This window comes from Scophthalmus maximus, chromosome 22, assembly GCF_022379125.1.
Source record: "Scophthalmus maximus strain ysfricsl-2021 chromosome 22, ASM2237912v1, whole genome shotgun sequence".
NCBI classification, from domain to species: domain Eukaryota; kingdom Metazoa; phylum Chordata; class Actinopteri; order Pleuronectiformes; family Scophthalmidae; genus Scophthalmus; species Scophthalmus maximus.
Window position 1 is genome coordinate 3021919 of NC_061536.1, and position 16630 is coordinate 3038548.

The 16630-nt window shown below is 42.4% G+C and overlaps 1 protein-coding gene across 8 annotated transcripts in view; it reads left to right on the top strand.

Moving 5' to 3' along the window:
* The first annotated feature begins 13597 nt into the window (after positions 1-13597).
* phf14 (PHD finger protein 14) overlaps positions 13598-16630 on the top strand; it is a 73523-nt gene continuing 70490 nt past the window's right edge. For 3 of the 8 annotated variants that reach the window (XM_035620637.2, XM_035620642.2, XM_035620641.2), the window contains exons 1-2: positions 13600-13730; positions 15480-15590. In XM_035620637.2, the coding sequence (XP_035476530.2) occupies position 13730; positions 15480-15590 (112 nt within the window). In that variant the 5' untranslated portion in view covers positions 13600-13729. Of the gene's footprint in view, positions 13731-13986; positions 14108-15479; positions 15591-16630 lie in introns of those variants that run through there. The other 5 variants (XR_004786804.2, XM_035620640.2, XM_035620643.2 and 2 more) reach the window with 4 other exon arrangements.

Genomic DNA, 16630 nt, shown 5'->3' on the forward strand with positions numbered 1-16630 from the left:
CGTAGCCTCTGTATTTCAACTAACTAACGACAAAAAAATGTAATACTATTATATTCCATTCTACATTATATAAACACATTTCTTTAGACCCCCCCTGGAAAAAAACAAGAGGACCTGAAATATGATCTTTTTTTCCGTTAACTATTCCGTTCCGTTACTTTTGTGAGATTCTGATTCAAATGTTAATGAATCCAGTTCGGTAAACAAACCCCCACAGAGAAAAAAGAAATACTAAACGTATTATTATATTATATTTACTTATTAGTAATATTGTGTGTCCGTGTAGTGTTCCTTTTCTCATATTAAGCGAGGGTTTGAGTTTCCTAGTTCTTTAAGGTGTATTGGGGCACTGAAACTGAAGGCAGAGATATCAACATTAGTGTGTGAGTAAGAGAGCACCAGATATCGAATGGTGTATATGGTTCCATATATCCACATGTTGAGATGACAGGACGTTGCTTTTTATTTGCTCTGGCTTACATCAGCCTCCATGTTTGCTGTTAGTTCTACTGCCCTCTGCAGGACATCTGTACAGGACACACCACATAGAACCCCCCCCCACCCCACACACACACACACACACACACACACACACACACACACACACACACACACACACACACGCACACACACTGTGCAGACCCATGACAATTAATCACACGCTGCAGCACAACACACTCCGCGTGGTGTTCCTTGGGCCCCTAAATGGGGGTAAATAACCCCATGCACTCACCATGCAGGGAGACGTTTCGTCAAACAAATATGATCAAAACAAAACTAATGACGTGTAAATTGTTTATGATGTGTTCTGAAATGAGCAGGCCCAGCGCAATGTCTGGGAGTAATCATCGACACGAGGGAGACATAATCAGGAGGAAATGAATATGATCGCACGGGCAGAGCGCACTCTGACACAGTGTGTTGCTGGAGTGGTCGGAGGAAGGTGTGCGACACAGACTGCGGAGGCAGGAGAGCGTACGGCCTCGGCCATTCGTGCTCCGGAAGAGAAGGGAAAAAAAGGCTGTTTGAAGGGGTGAATGAGTGACGGCTGTGAAAAGTGCTCCTCGGTTTCATAAGAGAGCAATCACAACACCGAGTGAAGTGTTCTTTGTGCGGTAGAAGAGCTCTGCTGAATGTCCTGAACTGGCTGACATTGAACAGCGATTCGCTAAATGAACTCCATCATTAGAACACATTTGAGTGAACACACACAAGGTTGCCAACAAAGGCTGCTTGTACATTCCACTTACAGACATGCACTGTGCGTTCAGAAACAACTGCAACTACATTAAAAGCATGATATGTCTGTATTAAACAATATAATATCATCATTACAATAATTGACCAGTGACAGGAGAAATCTGCAATAAAGAATTTTTTTATGAACAAAAAACAAACTCTGGCTGGACCGTGTATGATAATTGTGCAAAATTGAGGATGTAGTTAGCATGTGAATATTAACATATTCACTCATATTTGCAGCTGTCAGCTGGTTTCAGCTCTTTATTTGCTTCTTTCTCTTGTCCTCTCTGTGCTCGTGTTTACTATTTAATTATTTATTTTTTTAATAGAGCTGTATTTAAAATAAACCTGACCACATCTGTTTCATGTGGACAGAGGAGCAAGTATGAAACTATGACTGAAACCACTTACTGAAATCTTGATTTTTGTAGCCATCACATTGTCCGATAAAATCACCGGACAACACGACATGCATGTGAGTTAAAGACCAGAGCTGTGCCGTGATTTCATCTGTCTTTACTCGCAAAATCGTCACTCAAGAGGGAAAGTTGGAAGCTCGAGAATATCTTTCTTCCTCCGTGTCCTCCACAGCACAGAGCCTCCACCTGGGTTACAAACTGCTGCTCCCCTCGCTCACTGTACAGAGTCGACTTTTACAGGAAGCAGCAGATTTTTGTCCAAAAGGTGCAAAGATTTGTCCCTATGGGTTAAAAAAAAAAGTCCCTGAAGGGATCAGAAAAATGTGCTATGTCGGCGAGGATGAGGATGTAGAGAAACTGTTTGTGCCAATTCATTTTTCGGCTGCCCGACCAATGGTGCGACTCGATCGCAATCTCAACTCTGACACACGAAAGGCACACCTGAGAATATGGTCCCACCCTGACACTGACCCTGACCCTGCATGTATATATATATATCTATATATATATATATATACAACAATTGTATGCTTTGTTCAAGGAATTATCAAACCTCAGAGTGGAGGGGAAAAAATGTGATCTGGTTGTTGCTGTTTTTCTGGAACAAAGATAGATTTTTCTCTAAAGTTTTTACTCCGAAAGGAGAGACAATTAAAAGCCGTCCAATCAGATAACCACTCTTCACGGCCTTATTGAGCAGGGAAGCACCTCCGGAGGAACGACACGTCCAAACCTTGAGGTGGACGCTTCTACAACAGCGGGAGACCACGTCAGGTTCCACTCCTGTCGGCCAAGAGCAGACGCCCGAGGCTGCCCTCTTACACTCTCCTCGGTCTTCACCTTTATCTTTCTTGGAGACACAACACAGTTATCAAACACACACCTTTTAGCTTAATAACTCACTAAATCCTTATTTTTCAGAAACATTTTCACGTTCACTGAACACCAAAAACACTTCATTATTTTACTGGGCGGGCTTCAGAAGGTTATTTCCTGTTACCTCCAATATGGCAACTAATTAAATACCATGGACAGTTCATCACCAAGCATCAGGGCCTTAAATTCAACACAGAGTTTAATGAAGTCAGAAAATATCACAGACACAATAAATAGTGTACAGCGCTACATGACCCTCTGATATAAATGATTTACGTGTTGTTGATCTCGAGGTTGAGATGTGGAAGTAGAGGGCTACTGGTGACCTAATGGTGTAAGTTCTGAGGAGATTTGTTTTCTGAGATTGTTCGCCGGCTACTGTATCATGAGTTAGAGGTTTTTTTCGGGTTGGATGTTGGTTGTTATGTGTTGTCGTGGTTGTATAATAGGTTCTTGTTATTATGTGGTCTGATAGGGATGTGCATTCATGTATCTGTTATTTAAGTATTATCTAAAATCGTGTGGAGGCCTCGGAAAGAGTAGTGACTGTTACAATACAGTGGCTAATTGCGATCTAAATATACTTAAACTTTAACACTGGACAGTTGAAGACCGAAAAAACGTAGCCTGGTCTGATGGATCTAAATTTGGGCTGAGGCTGCAGATGGTATAGGATCACAATTTGGCATGAATCCAAGGAGCCCACCTGCCTCGTGTCAATAGGGGATGTTTTCCTGACACACTTTGGGCCCTTATTATCAATCAATCATTTTGTTCAATGCCACAGTCTGGGTTTTCTCGCCGACATTGCTCATCCCTTTGAATCTGCAGAAACAATGTGATGCAATCACGTCAGCTTCATGTACAGTATATATTGTACACCGTGTATACTGTTGATATACAGTGTAGTACTGTCCAAAGTTTTTGTCGCGTAAAATGTTGAGACACTAATCAGTCATCCAGTAGCTTCACTCTTTAAACTCTTTCTTACCTTTGCCAAGGAGGCTGTGTTTTCATCTGTGTTTGTTGGCAGGGTCACATTAAACCGATTCAAACGATTTCCGTGACATTTGGTGGAGGGGTGGCACATGACCTAACGAAGAGCCCATTTCATTTGGGAGGGGATCCAAGACTCTTTTTTTCCCCTCACCTGTCCTGGAGGAGGTTCAGTGTGCACTCGTCCGCGTGCCCTTCTAGTTGTGCTGTAGGTTTAACTGCAAATTGATAAAACTGCTCATGTTTTAGTCAACATGAAAATGGCAGTTTGTCCATCTTCTTTTCTCGACAGTCGCCACGGGGTTCGTCGGCGACGTCGCATAGCAGCTACGCGTGTGCTTCATTCACCCTGACCTGACAGTCATACAGCCAGAAGGAACCAAACCCGAAATGACATGTTAAGTCACCATTTTACATAACATTCATATATTGCAGGAAGAAAAAAAGAATGCAAATGCTCTCATGAGAATTTGTTTTGCATACGACTTCTCACCGGCAGTACATGGCCTGGAGGCTCCCCGCCCATGTGTCACACTGACTGACTGTTCTCGGCCACCTCTTTGCCTGATTCCTCATCCGACTCAAAGAAGAATCTTGGTTGTTCCAAACTTTCTTCCAGCCACTGTTCTCCTGGCAGCCATCGAAGCTTTAGAAACGTTCCAAATCAAGTTGCTCTGATCTGTGCCTCGCCACAGTTTTATCTTAGAGGTCTATACTAAGAGTTCCTTGGACTTCATGGCTTGTTGTTGTTTGCCAACATTCAGGTCCACATGTGCACGATTGTCTGCCTCTCTAAACTAATTCCAATCAATCAGTTCAGGTGAAGTCCAATGAGATTTGAGCATTTTACATATTCTATATATATAGGTATGTGTGGACATTCTGCAGGTCTACATATATCTTGACTAAAAAGAGTCAAATGGGAAGATAATGAAGCTTAATATTTAGCTCAGAAGAATGAGAGTGGTACCATAACTCTAATCCAACTGTCTGCAAGAAATGACTTCCCAAAATGGCAAACTACTCCTTTAAATAGTGCTGCATTCCAACAGGACTATCATGGGTACAGAGGTGATGGTTTTAGTGGCAGTCGTAAGGACCATGGCCAGGATTTTAGGCCAAAGTCTAAATACTGTTTCCAAAACTTGGTACTTCCCTAGAAGTAGTTTCAAGGACGGCGCCATTATGCCATGGAACCATGTGGGGCCACCCCACTGCGGGCCCCCTCACGCAACCAAAGCGGTGTGGTGCTGTACAGCCGCTGTGCGTCGTGAAACACCAAAGCCAGCCCCCGCCAAGGCGGTGAATTACCGGCGCTAATCCCGCAGACGGAAGCCGGGGATCTTGCAAGCGCGGGAACAAAAGCTCTATTTCCTCTCTGACGGGGGCGCAGACACAGCAGAGGTTTGGCAAGCATCCTCGGGGCGCTTCCCGGGAAGGTTTAGGACTGGACTGAAGGTACCGAGACACAATGTTTTTAAGCGAGATGATAAGAAAAAGACAGTGGCCTATAGGAAAGCCAAAGAAATAGGTTGCGAAGTGAAGTTTATTTGTTGAAGCTCCTTCAAGGGGGTCACAATATGATCCAATAAATCATCCCAACATACTCCCACGGGTGTGCTAATAAAACAATAGACACAGAAATAAAGGCACAGCCACAGATTGCAAACAAATTCATCCTCTGCCTCAACTCACACCCAGCCAGGTGATTAGCTAAGGCCTGGGCTTCGAGTATAGTGTCATAACTATTAGAAAAAACTAGTTCCGGTTTGGGGACACTCACATGAAAGCCCTCTCGGCTCAGAACCACAGCTCCGAAGGTCGCCAAAGCTTTTGGTACACGAGTTGTAGACATTATACAGTAAGTTCAGAAACACGGCAGAACCTTTGATTAAAGGTGCAAATGAACTCATTGCATAGCATTTTTTCTTTTTTTTGCCAGCATATGAATTATGATCTGCTATTAGGTAAGTTACCAATAGTTGCTGTACTCATAGAGTGACCTAGATTTGTTTTAAAAAGTACAAAAATGTTATGGTAAGCTGACTTTGGTTGTACAATTCAATGCACAATGACAATAAAGGCTTTCTCTTTCTAATACATTTACATGTATATAGGTGTTCCGATCCTCACAGCTCAAAGTGCCGAATACTTCTACAGGTTTTGGTCCACATAAGGACTGATTGACAAGGCTGGTGTTTATACCAGACATGCTGTATTATCTTTCCTTCCTAGTATTTATATACAAAATATAAAATATGTGGTGTGTGCGTGTGTGTGTGTGTGTGCGTGCCTGTTAACCGACTCTTAATATTACCTGCTACTATTTTTAAGCTGCTTTGGTTACATCAACATGAATCTGCCTCTACCTCAGCAGCACAAACACGTGTATCCATGTGAGGATGTCAGGTTTTGTATCATTGCACATATACAAAGAGCTCAAAAAAATGTATGTGTTTTCTTCTGTATTATAACCTTTTTGTCAGATATTAGCAATTCTTCAATTACTTTGTCTGTTTTCGTTTCCGTTTGTTCATGTGGTGATTAAACAAACAGCATTCAGTGTGGTAATTCGTGGGCTTCAGAGTTATCGGTTGACTTATTCTTCACTTATTAATGTAGCAGATTTAAAACGTATTCACCCGATTGTCCTTTCTTATTTCTATGACCCAATCCAGCTCATGTGATGTTTTCACGTTCCTCCTCGGCTCGTCGCTCTGCCTGTCTTCACGGAGTTCAGAGAAACCCATAACAGAAAAGCACTGTGTTGCTAAGCAGTTCTCAGAAAACATTGACTGTAACCCCGGCACAACGTGTGCCTATTAAATCACGAGTTGCAATGTGCGTTGTTGATGGAAGTTAATTTACCGTGCACTGCCCTACCTGTTTTGATATCGATGTAAATGGCCGCGTTTGAGGGCTCGAGGAAACATGATTTCGCCATACAATCTGTGAGTGCAACAGATGGATTTTCCCCTCCTCCAGAAGCCGAATGAAGAGAAAGAACATTCAATATGTAATTACCTTCCTCAGACGTCGTCACGGTCTTGTCAGGGATTCAATTCATGCGCCCATGACACCAGTGGTTTCACTCAAAATAAATGTTTGTGTGGAGAAGGGTGAGAAACACCTCAGCTGTTCATCATGAGAAGCAGGTTCAACCTCCGCCTGATACTGGGAGACGTCTCACACACACACACACACACACACACACACACTTTATCCCTCTCTTCCCTACCAGCTACAGATATGTGGTATTTGTAATGCTTGTGTGAGCCTCTGTCGCAATATATTTTTTATTCTTATTAACTGCATGGGTGCAATTTATTTTCCTCTCGGGCGATGAAGGTGGTTGGGAGTGAGGCAAACTCTGGTGGGAGCTGATAAGCGGCTGCTCGCACGCAGGCCTGCTGGAGGCACCAGATTTACCAAGAAGACAATGTCCACCAGGTCAGGTGGCGTGCACACGCACCGAAACACAGGCACGTATGCACACTCACTTTCAGAAAGGACGGCAGCTGCATTTCAACAAAGTCTGACCTTTACATCCAAGGAAAATGCCAGGAAATTTTTTAAAACTGGGTTTTGTGTAAAAAAAAAAAAAAAGAAGAAGAAAAATACAGGTTTCTGAATATTGACAACTACAGCCTGTTGTCAACTAACATGATGGACAGTCGCGTCTTTCTACCGCCTGAATATGGTGTCTGAATTGGACCTTTCATTCAGCAGTGTAGTATCTGCATGTATATTGAGCTGTTAAGTGAGTCTTGCAAGTTTTTTTTGTAACCATTTGTTAATGTTATAATGCATCAGCAGCAGCAGCAGCAGTGAATAGCCGTGGCCGCAATCATGCCCCTGCCAGCCTGGATGAAGCTCAGCAGCGATCAAAGTGCAAATTGGGAAATCTTCCCGTGATTTTGCTCCAACAACGGGACTAGTGGAGAAGCCAGGGGAAGCCCAGGGCAGTGACTCGGAGGAGTGCTGTGGGAGCGGGAGTGTTGACACGTCGACAAATACAACTTGAACCTGAGCGACGAGGAGCGGTCACACTGGACTCGTTTGAACGCTACTTCAAACCACCTCAAATATGATGTATAAGAGCGCTACGCTTTTTTGGGCTGCTGCTAACAGGAGGAATGTTAGACAATGAACTCAGTTTTGTGACTTTACTCTCGCTGCTTGTGAACATGGCGCCTTGAGAGATTATTATTATCATCGTTGGTCAAAAGAAATATCTGCGTTGGTGAAGAGGGCATACGCAGATGCAGTTATTAAGGGGAAAGGGGCACTTGCGACTAGCCAATGCTGTCAAAGCAGGTCAGGCAGCAAAGCTTTATTTACTGTATAAGTTCTGCGGAGGCACTGGCCCACAGAGGGTCCACAAGGATCTCTTACATGTTACTGCTGTGGAAAAGGTCAATAGGTTATATGGTCAGGACATTAATGGGTGTGACACTGTTAAATACCTCTTAACAGGGCAACTCTTTCAAGAATGAGATAAGGTGTTGTATTCCTTTTTTTAAATTTTTTAATTTTTTTACATTACTGGGACTATCTTATCCTGCTCCAAAAGAAACCCTTTAAGACATCGACTCCCATTCCTGTCATTCTGTTGTCTCAGTTACCGCTCATCGTTGTAAAAATAAAAGAGCACAAACTTAACACGCTCGCACACGGACTTGCAACTGCGTGTATATCACTGTGACATCATGATCACGGAGGCAATTAACATTTCTGACGAGGCACCTCAGTGATGATGATCACCTTACGCGGTTTATGAGAACCATCAAAGTTAAACCCTCCCAAAGTCATGATTATTCAGTTGCGCTGACTGTTTATGAGGGGCCTAGAAGACGGCGGTGTAATTACGGCGGCGAGAAAAGTACAGCTTTGCGGTGCACAGTCAGGAGCACAGAGACGTCCATAAAGTGGAAGAAGCACTGCGCTGTCGGAATATGACAGCCAATCCATCAGAGAAATGGAGTCTGGTGTCTACAGCCGCCAAGGAGAGAGTGCCTGCAAGTTTTATAAATAGTTGCACCTTTTAAAGGGAAATTGGAAGTTGTCAGACACATGCCATCTGCATCTGCATTTTTTCGAGAATATATCTCCAGCAGAGGCCGTCTTTGAACATGACTGAAACATCGTAACATACAAAGTGGCAGAGCTGAAAGCCTTTCCGGGAAACGATTGGATGTCCTGCTGCACTGAGGGGAGTTGATTCGTAGACCAGCAACACATAGTGTCAAGGTGCCAGACTAATGGAAAGACTTCCCATGACATCTATTAACCTTTCTTATGCTATATATATATACATATATATATATATATGTTTTTGTGTGTGACTGTCTGTCAACAACATCTGCAAAATGTTCACAACTCCACTAAAAAAAGTGGGACAATTTAGTGTTGGGACCTCTAAGGACTCAACTTTTTATTGATTTATATAATCAAGTTATAAATATAAGGAGTTGAGCAAAGAGACAGGGTAAAATACATTTGGCCATGTGAATGAGTTTCCTGTCATTGGCGCTTTTGGAAATTTTTCTATAGGAAGCTACGGTGAACTGAAAGCGTGATGTCAGAATCACTTACAAGATATGGCCGCACTCTCTAAAATGACAGGTTTTACTTGCTAGGCTGTACTATGTACTGCCTTTTTGCTCAGTCGTTTTATGCATATTATTCTATTTGAATATGTTTCAAATATTCTATTACATATGAAACATTTTTAAACCACTGAGTGTTCTTTGAGTAGATGTGTTTAAATCGAATTTAGACACAAATGGACAAGAAAATCAGATTTATACAACGAAAACTCATGGTCGTGCACCCCCCATCATGGACTACGAAGTTCGTACAGTTAAGTGAGTTTGGATATTCTGGCTTGAGAAATTCGTACAAGCAAGCCTCACAGAGAAAATCAAGACAAGTTTTAGATCCCAATGCAAAAATGGTGCATGGCCCAGTAAAATTAAATCTACCTGAAATCATTTTTTCTAGTCCATTCATAGAACTCTCCTCCATAACTAAATATCTGGAATCCCTGATAGATTCATAGGGGATTTCAGAGGCCCGGGTTGACAACCACTGTACTAAAATATTTATTGTTATTTATTGCTTTAGTTTTGTGTCTCAGTTGTAAGTCACTTTGGATTCAAGCGTCTGCCAAATCAGCAAATGTAAATGTAAGTTTTAGTGTGGGCTGGAAAACGACACTTCTTTAAATAGAATGTGTTCAGCATGCCTCAAAAGGTAATTGTTTTGTTACCAGTGAACATTTTATTGCATTGAGACATCATCAGGCACTGCCAGTGGGGTGGTGATACAATTCACTTTCTAAAATGAAATGTTAAAGGCGCCTCCAAGAAAGAGGAGTATGCAAAACATAGTATCACATGATTTACACCATATGAATGGATAAATATTCTAATTTAAATGCAAACGCTTGGGCTGGAGGGGGGGGGGGGCTGTACATAAACGCAGGCATTTGGTACATGCTACCGTATGATTCATATATACAACCGATGCAATTACTCGTCTTCAAATGAGGTTTTAAACCTTACTTGTCATTGTTGCGTCCTTATAGTAATGTTTTTATTTCCCAAACCCTGTGTTATTCTTGCTCTCGGTGTAATTGCTTCTGTCCTCTGGTTCATCAAGCTGACTGATATCTGAGGTAGGACACTTCCTCAAGATCTCGTCTCTCTGCATTGGGCTCCTCCTTAAATCAAACCTCACTAAGGCCGAAACCGTCCGCTTTGATCACCTGCTGCACCCCCCCCCCCCCAGAGAAATGGGTTGAGCTGAATTGTCAGTATGTGTACAGTATCGTTGTGCACCTCATTTGTCCTTTTAAATGACTCAAGCACTTTTCTACACCCTTGAATATACCAATTAAACAGTGGAGTGGAGGATCTCATTCTTAATGGAATATAGAGTGAATCCCTGTGTTCCTGATCAAAAACATTATCACTGTTTGTGATTTCTCTCTGCACAGATTCATCTGGATCTCCTGGACCACTTGACAAGCTTGGGCATTTTATTTTATTTTATCAGAACCATGTTGTTTACGAACGTATTGTTTCATTTTCACATGATTGATGTATCTTTTCTTCTTCATAAACTACACTCACTATCCGCCCAGGCCCATCAGTATCCTTAAATTCTATCAAGCTACACCAAATTACGAACACTCATAGATTTCATTTCAAAAAATGCCCTATCTTGCAATGTAAGTAAAAGCGATTTAAAAAAATTCTGAATCCACTCCTTCTTCTAAATCCCGCCAAATGAAATGGGTTCTTTCTTGGCCCGTGTCCCATCCTTCCTCAGAGTTCTTCCACCAAATTCAATCCTGCTGACAAACAAACAAACAGAGCAACAAGGGGCAAAAGGAAAGCTTGTTTTTATTTGGTATGGATATTTTATAGTTGTTTTGAAATTTAATTTTGATGCACCGACATGGGAACCACAATTGACAGTTTAGCCAGCAAAGTGTGGCTAAGCCGACGTCCAGACTGAGCTCAGTCTCCATGGTAACTACTGCTGAAGCCGAGGGAAATTTTTCGCTCAAGAGCATGTAAAAATATAAGCAGCCTCTCAGAAAGAGCAGCTGACAAAAACAGTGTCACATGAAGGTCCATTTGACTGCTCTGTTCAAGACCTCTTTAAAGTGCTCAGAGATTTTTTTTCTTCATATTGAGCCAACATAGGTCTGATGAGCTGCTGATGAAGATCAAGTGATTATGATCAAAAGCTATACAACACCTATTATTTGAAAAATATCCAACATGTTCTCACCACCCAGGCACATTCTACGTCTTTGCATTTGCTTTGTCTGTGCAGCGTCAAAAATCTGCCTCACGTTCTGTCTGAACATTTGGTATTAATCCATAATCCTGGACTGATTGACTATTTGGATTTCACTCTTGGGTTTTGCTCCTTACATTTCTGTGAAAAAAAAAAAACGACGAAAAAAAAGTCACTAGAAATCAATATACGTTTTTCTACTCTAAGACTGAGCCTGATAAAATGGTTGGATTGAAAAAAAAAGGAGAAAGAAAAAATGCACACGTTTGCCCAGCCTGATCCCTGTTCACAGGAGGCCCAGTCATATTGCCAAAATGACACTGTGTGGCATCAAATGTCTCCTTCCACCTATAATTAGTTTAGAAGGAAGCCTTTAGTTTACTGCTCCGTATTAGCACTACTCAGGAACTGCATAAATTCTGATCTGCGTGGGGAAAAGTTGCTATCCGGTGAGTACAATCCTGTTAAATTCACACCTGGACTCACTAACATGATCACGTTGATTCAAATTTCAGACCCACTGCTCGTTGTATCCCACCAACACTATCTAGTGGGGCCTCGGTGTTGATCAGAGCAGCAATAGCGGGAAAGAAAACGATGAAAGTGTTGATAGCGATGATGACAATGATGGCTACCACGATATCCCCCACAGTGTTTTGATCCGGGCTGATTAAAAAGAAAAAACAGCCCGTCTCCAGTGCAATGCAGGGCCATTTGTCATCAGGCAACGACAGGTGTAATCATCCTTTTTGCTTGCCTGGCCCATCACTCTTCCCTTTACCATGTATCAGGATCAATCTGGGCTCATTTATTTTAATCATTTCTTATTTGCTAAATTGGCAAAGTCAAAGGAGGACAAGAGAAACAAAGCTCGATTTGAAAGTGAGCCAAGATACAAGTTTATGCGACTGCATCCTTCAAAGGAACTTTGTCATTTCTTCAGTTTTCTGCTCGGGGATTACACACTACAAAAGAAGACTCAATGGGAAAACCAATGCTAGTTATTTTCAGCACTCAGGAATCTCATCTGAAAGTATTTTAATATCAAGATTGTTACAAAAAGATCCATTGTATTCTAATAACTATTATAGACCTTTATCACATTATTTTATCACTTTATTAGTAGCACAAATTTCAAAATGTTGTTTATTGAAATTTTTTTTGTATTAGTATATGATGGTTTTGTGCTGGACTACATTAAACACACGAGGGGGGGCAAAATATCCAATTTCTTGACATAATTGTTCAACTTATTGGGTTGCATTTGATTCCATTAGTTTACTCAGGAAAGTGTGTTCATTTAAATGAAACCTCGAGACCTTTTAATTTGGTTTAGGACACTCATGAAATCATTTGTCACTTCATAATTCCTGTCTCCGCGTTGGTTTGATCTTCTCTGTTCTCCTTTTTTTCTGTCGCTGTATGGCTTTTTTTTTTACATGCCTCATCATGAACTGAGTGCGTCATGGTTCTGGGCAAGGAAAATCCTGGCTTTGAAATGTATTTGATATCAGGGATCTGGATTTTGTTGTTCTGACAGACAGAAATCCCACATTACTTCTGCATCAACTACTGCAACAAAAGCAACTTTGCTGTCGTACCAACCTGATTACAGCTATACACACATTTTTTGAATCGTTCAAGTTGTCAACTGCTTCAACAATTTACTCCAAACCAAAATATTTTTAACAGATTTTGAAAATCTATACCTGCAACCTGCAATGTTAGTGTATGTCTTTTCTCCGTTGATTCAATTCTTTCCCAGCAGTTTTTGTATATTTTGGTCTGATGTATTGGACAGCGCTCTCTTCCACCATCATCAAAATCGCACACGAGGGCACACCTTTTGGGAGAGCATCTGTATTTGACTGTGAGGGACACCAATACCAACCTGTAGCAAACAAAGTACAGTAAAGGGGTGATTTATTAGCTCGTCTGTGGGCTAAAATATTGTTTTTAATATATATATGTGTATATATATATTTTTTTTTTAGTGTCTGCAATGTTGTGAGGTGGTATTGGTCTTAGCAGCAGGTGGTGACACTGCATTGAGCTTTCAATCTTTTAAATATAGTGAGGGCAATCTTTCTAAATGCTGAAGCTGTGTGGTTCTTTAAACAATAGAAAGGGGTCTTTACATCAAATCAGTTTTTCATTTAGAAAATACTGTACAGCTCAAATTACCTAATGCATAAAAACACTATGTCTTACTTATTCATATTGTTTATATGTTTGATGTAGCTACCCTGTGGCCCCATCCTCGGCTGTCCCCATGGCAACAACATCCAGTCGTGTTGCACGTCACTGCTGTGTTTCCCATTGTCCACATAACATGCTGCTAGCCGGAGACCTGCCTCGTCCCTTGTAGTGAAAACGACCCGGAAAGTGAGTGCCGCTTTCTACGCCGCTATATTCCCCGCAAGACTCGGCGCTATTGTGCGAAGTCAGATTTATCGGCGCACCCATTTAAACAACGCTGTTTCCCGTCCCGAACCGCCGCGAATTAGCAGCTAGCCGGCTAAGCTGGAACAGCTACGCTTTGCTAACAATGCTAATGCCGGTGTGCAGTTCGTGCACGTCGTGTCACTCTCGGTCTTCCGTTGTTCCAGCCTCGTCGTGCAATGCTGCTACCTCACGCGTGTCTGTGTGCGGCGGACTCGAGAACGAACGAACACGACAAGGCTGCAATCACGAAGGCGACAGCGGCGGCCAATGCTAGCCACGACTAGCCACGACTAGCCACCTTGCTTAGCACGGGAAAAGTAGGTGAGGTGGCGCCGCCAAGGTAGCTGAGGGCGACGGGAGTTACTGCGCACAGTCGCGCCCGTTAGGTCGGTCTGTGTCGGTAACCGGTGGTGGAAGGGAGCAGGAGTTCGTTAAAACGAGCATCGTGCCGCTGTTTGACAGCCGGGGAGGCGCAGCGCTCCTCGTTGTTTGCTAACACCGCCCGCGCCTGCGAGCGGTGTTCACGGGTCTCCAGAGACCGTCGGGTGGAATGTGATCAGACTTAGGTTTCACGTCTCCGCTGCTGTTAAACGTAAGCCAAATGTAAACTGCGATGTCAGCGTTTGAGCTCTTTCTACGGGGGGGGAGGGAGGGAGGGAGGGAAGACGAGAGAATGGGCTGCTTTTTCACCTGCACATCGCCCCGAGACGGGACAGTGCCCTTTGTGTTCCAGTGACAGTCGCCAGCTGGCCAGCAAAGGCTAGCGCGGCTAGCTCGACATAGCATCATCCCTGTATGGCTTTGCATGGCACATGTGTAGCTTGCAGGATAGCCTGACTGTTGATGATCGCAATGAACCAATTCCCCCCCCAAAAAATCCATCTTATTCTGCTTCAGAGGCAATAAGTAACACACCATACCAGTGGGAATGCTACTGAGAATTGCTTTAGCCACTCAGGGCTGGTGCGTGCTGCGTGTGTCAGTTGAACATACTCTTTTTATGTCATGCCATTGCAACAGCAATGACTGCCAGTCAAAGTGGCTTCGAAGCACTAAGAAGTGACACTAAAACAAGAGTGTCACTCTTCACCGCCGTGTTCAGATGGAAAGTGGTATCTGTTAATCATACTGTATGTCCATAGGTATATGCAAGTGGGAAGTGTTTTCCAGCTCCTGTTCAGCCAATGTAATACATGTACTGTTTCACCAAGACATGAACATCCCTAATCCTGGTGATGTGAAGTGAAATGTATGAAGCAAGAGTTAAGTAGTCATAGTCTTTAACTGACTCACAGCTGAGGCGACTGCCAACCTCAGTCCAAATCCAATATTTAGCATTTAAATTTGGACCCTACTTCAGGTTTTGATTTGATAACATGAATGTTATTAATAGAAGACGGTGGGAGTCATATTCATTTGATTAATCTCCTTTTGGAAATCTGTGTTTTATACTAACGTCAATCTGATGCATCGAGGCCAGATCTCCTTCTTATGTCAAAGAGTGGTAGTAAAATCATTAGCAAATCACTCGGATTACATGTTTTATATGAAACAGGATAACAAGACTTCCCTCATTACCTTCTTTGCATAGATACATTTATGTTTTGTGCTGCACCACTAGAATCCAAATGTTTGCCGCTTGGAGATAAGTTCACTCAGCTCTTGTTTTCTGCAATTTTCATCTGTTAGTGGACCGCAGTTTGAAGCGCCGGCAGGTGAAACCACTCGCCGCCTCCCTCTTAGATGCCTTGGATTATGACAGCTCTGATGACAGTGACTTTGAAGTGGGAGATGCCTCAGGTAAGCATGGTCTGCGAAACATCCAGCCGTCTTTGAGCTACACACAGTACATAAAATGTGATATTCTAGTTAATGTTTTGAAGTCCCTGTTATTGTGCACAATCCCGGTAGGTTTGGAAAAAAAGAAGCTTTCCAAACTTTTTGGCTTGTGACATGCGTCTGTATCTACCTGCGATCTCCTATAGCAATTGATGGCCTCACTGTGGACATGAGTTGTTTGCAGTTAGACTGCAGAGTCTTTTAAATCTTGCCAGCCATTCAGATATATCTTGGGACCCTGTGCGTCCATATCCCTGCATTTGGATTCACTGCCATTTTGTAAGGTCAGTTGTGATACCTTGGCACACTTTTTTCAAGTCAAAGTTGCTGTTAATTAAGAAACACATTTCCCACAGTTTTGCCAGTGATTTCCTGATGTGCTCAGTACCTGTCCACATTACAAAAAGAAGAGCTTGTGTTTTTATTTATTTATTTTTAACCAAAATAGGACCAAGCATGGGAAATGTACAGGACAAGGTTCACCAGGTTGGTGGTTCGATTCCCAGCTCCTCCAGTTCACGTGCCAATTTGTCCTTGGGCAAGACACTAAACGTGTTGTATGTGTTATAGAAAAAGTGCTGTGTGTAGAAGCGCTGTATAAATGGTTATGTAAATGGGTGAATGGTGTTGTAAAGCGCTTTGGGGGGTCAATACGACTAGAAAAGCGTGATATAAATCCAGTCCATTTACCATTTAGCTTTGGCATGGAGAGTCAAGACTCTCACAGACTTGAGTAGATGATTGAAACCCAAAGGACCAAACAGATGCAGAAACCATGAATTGGCTTTAAGGCCGGAGCGTCTGAGTGGGCGTTCGTTGGGCTGTGCCCAAATAAAGATTTTCTGAGTCAGCACTTGAGGCAAATGGATCAAACTGGATCATTTGTACATTCATTTGACATTTGCTTTTCCTATTTGTATTTTTTACTGATGTCTTTTCTTCAACACATCATGTCTACAAATACACAAACAATTGTATTCACTCCCCGGGCAAGTTTGTGT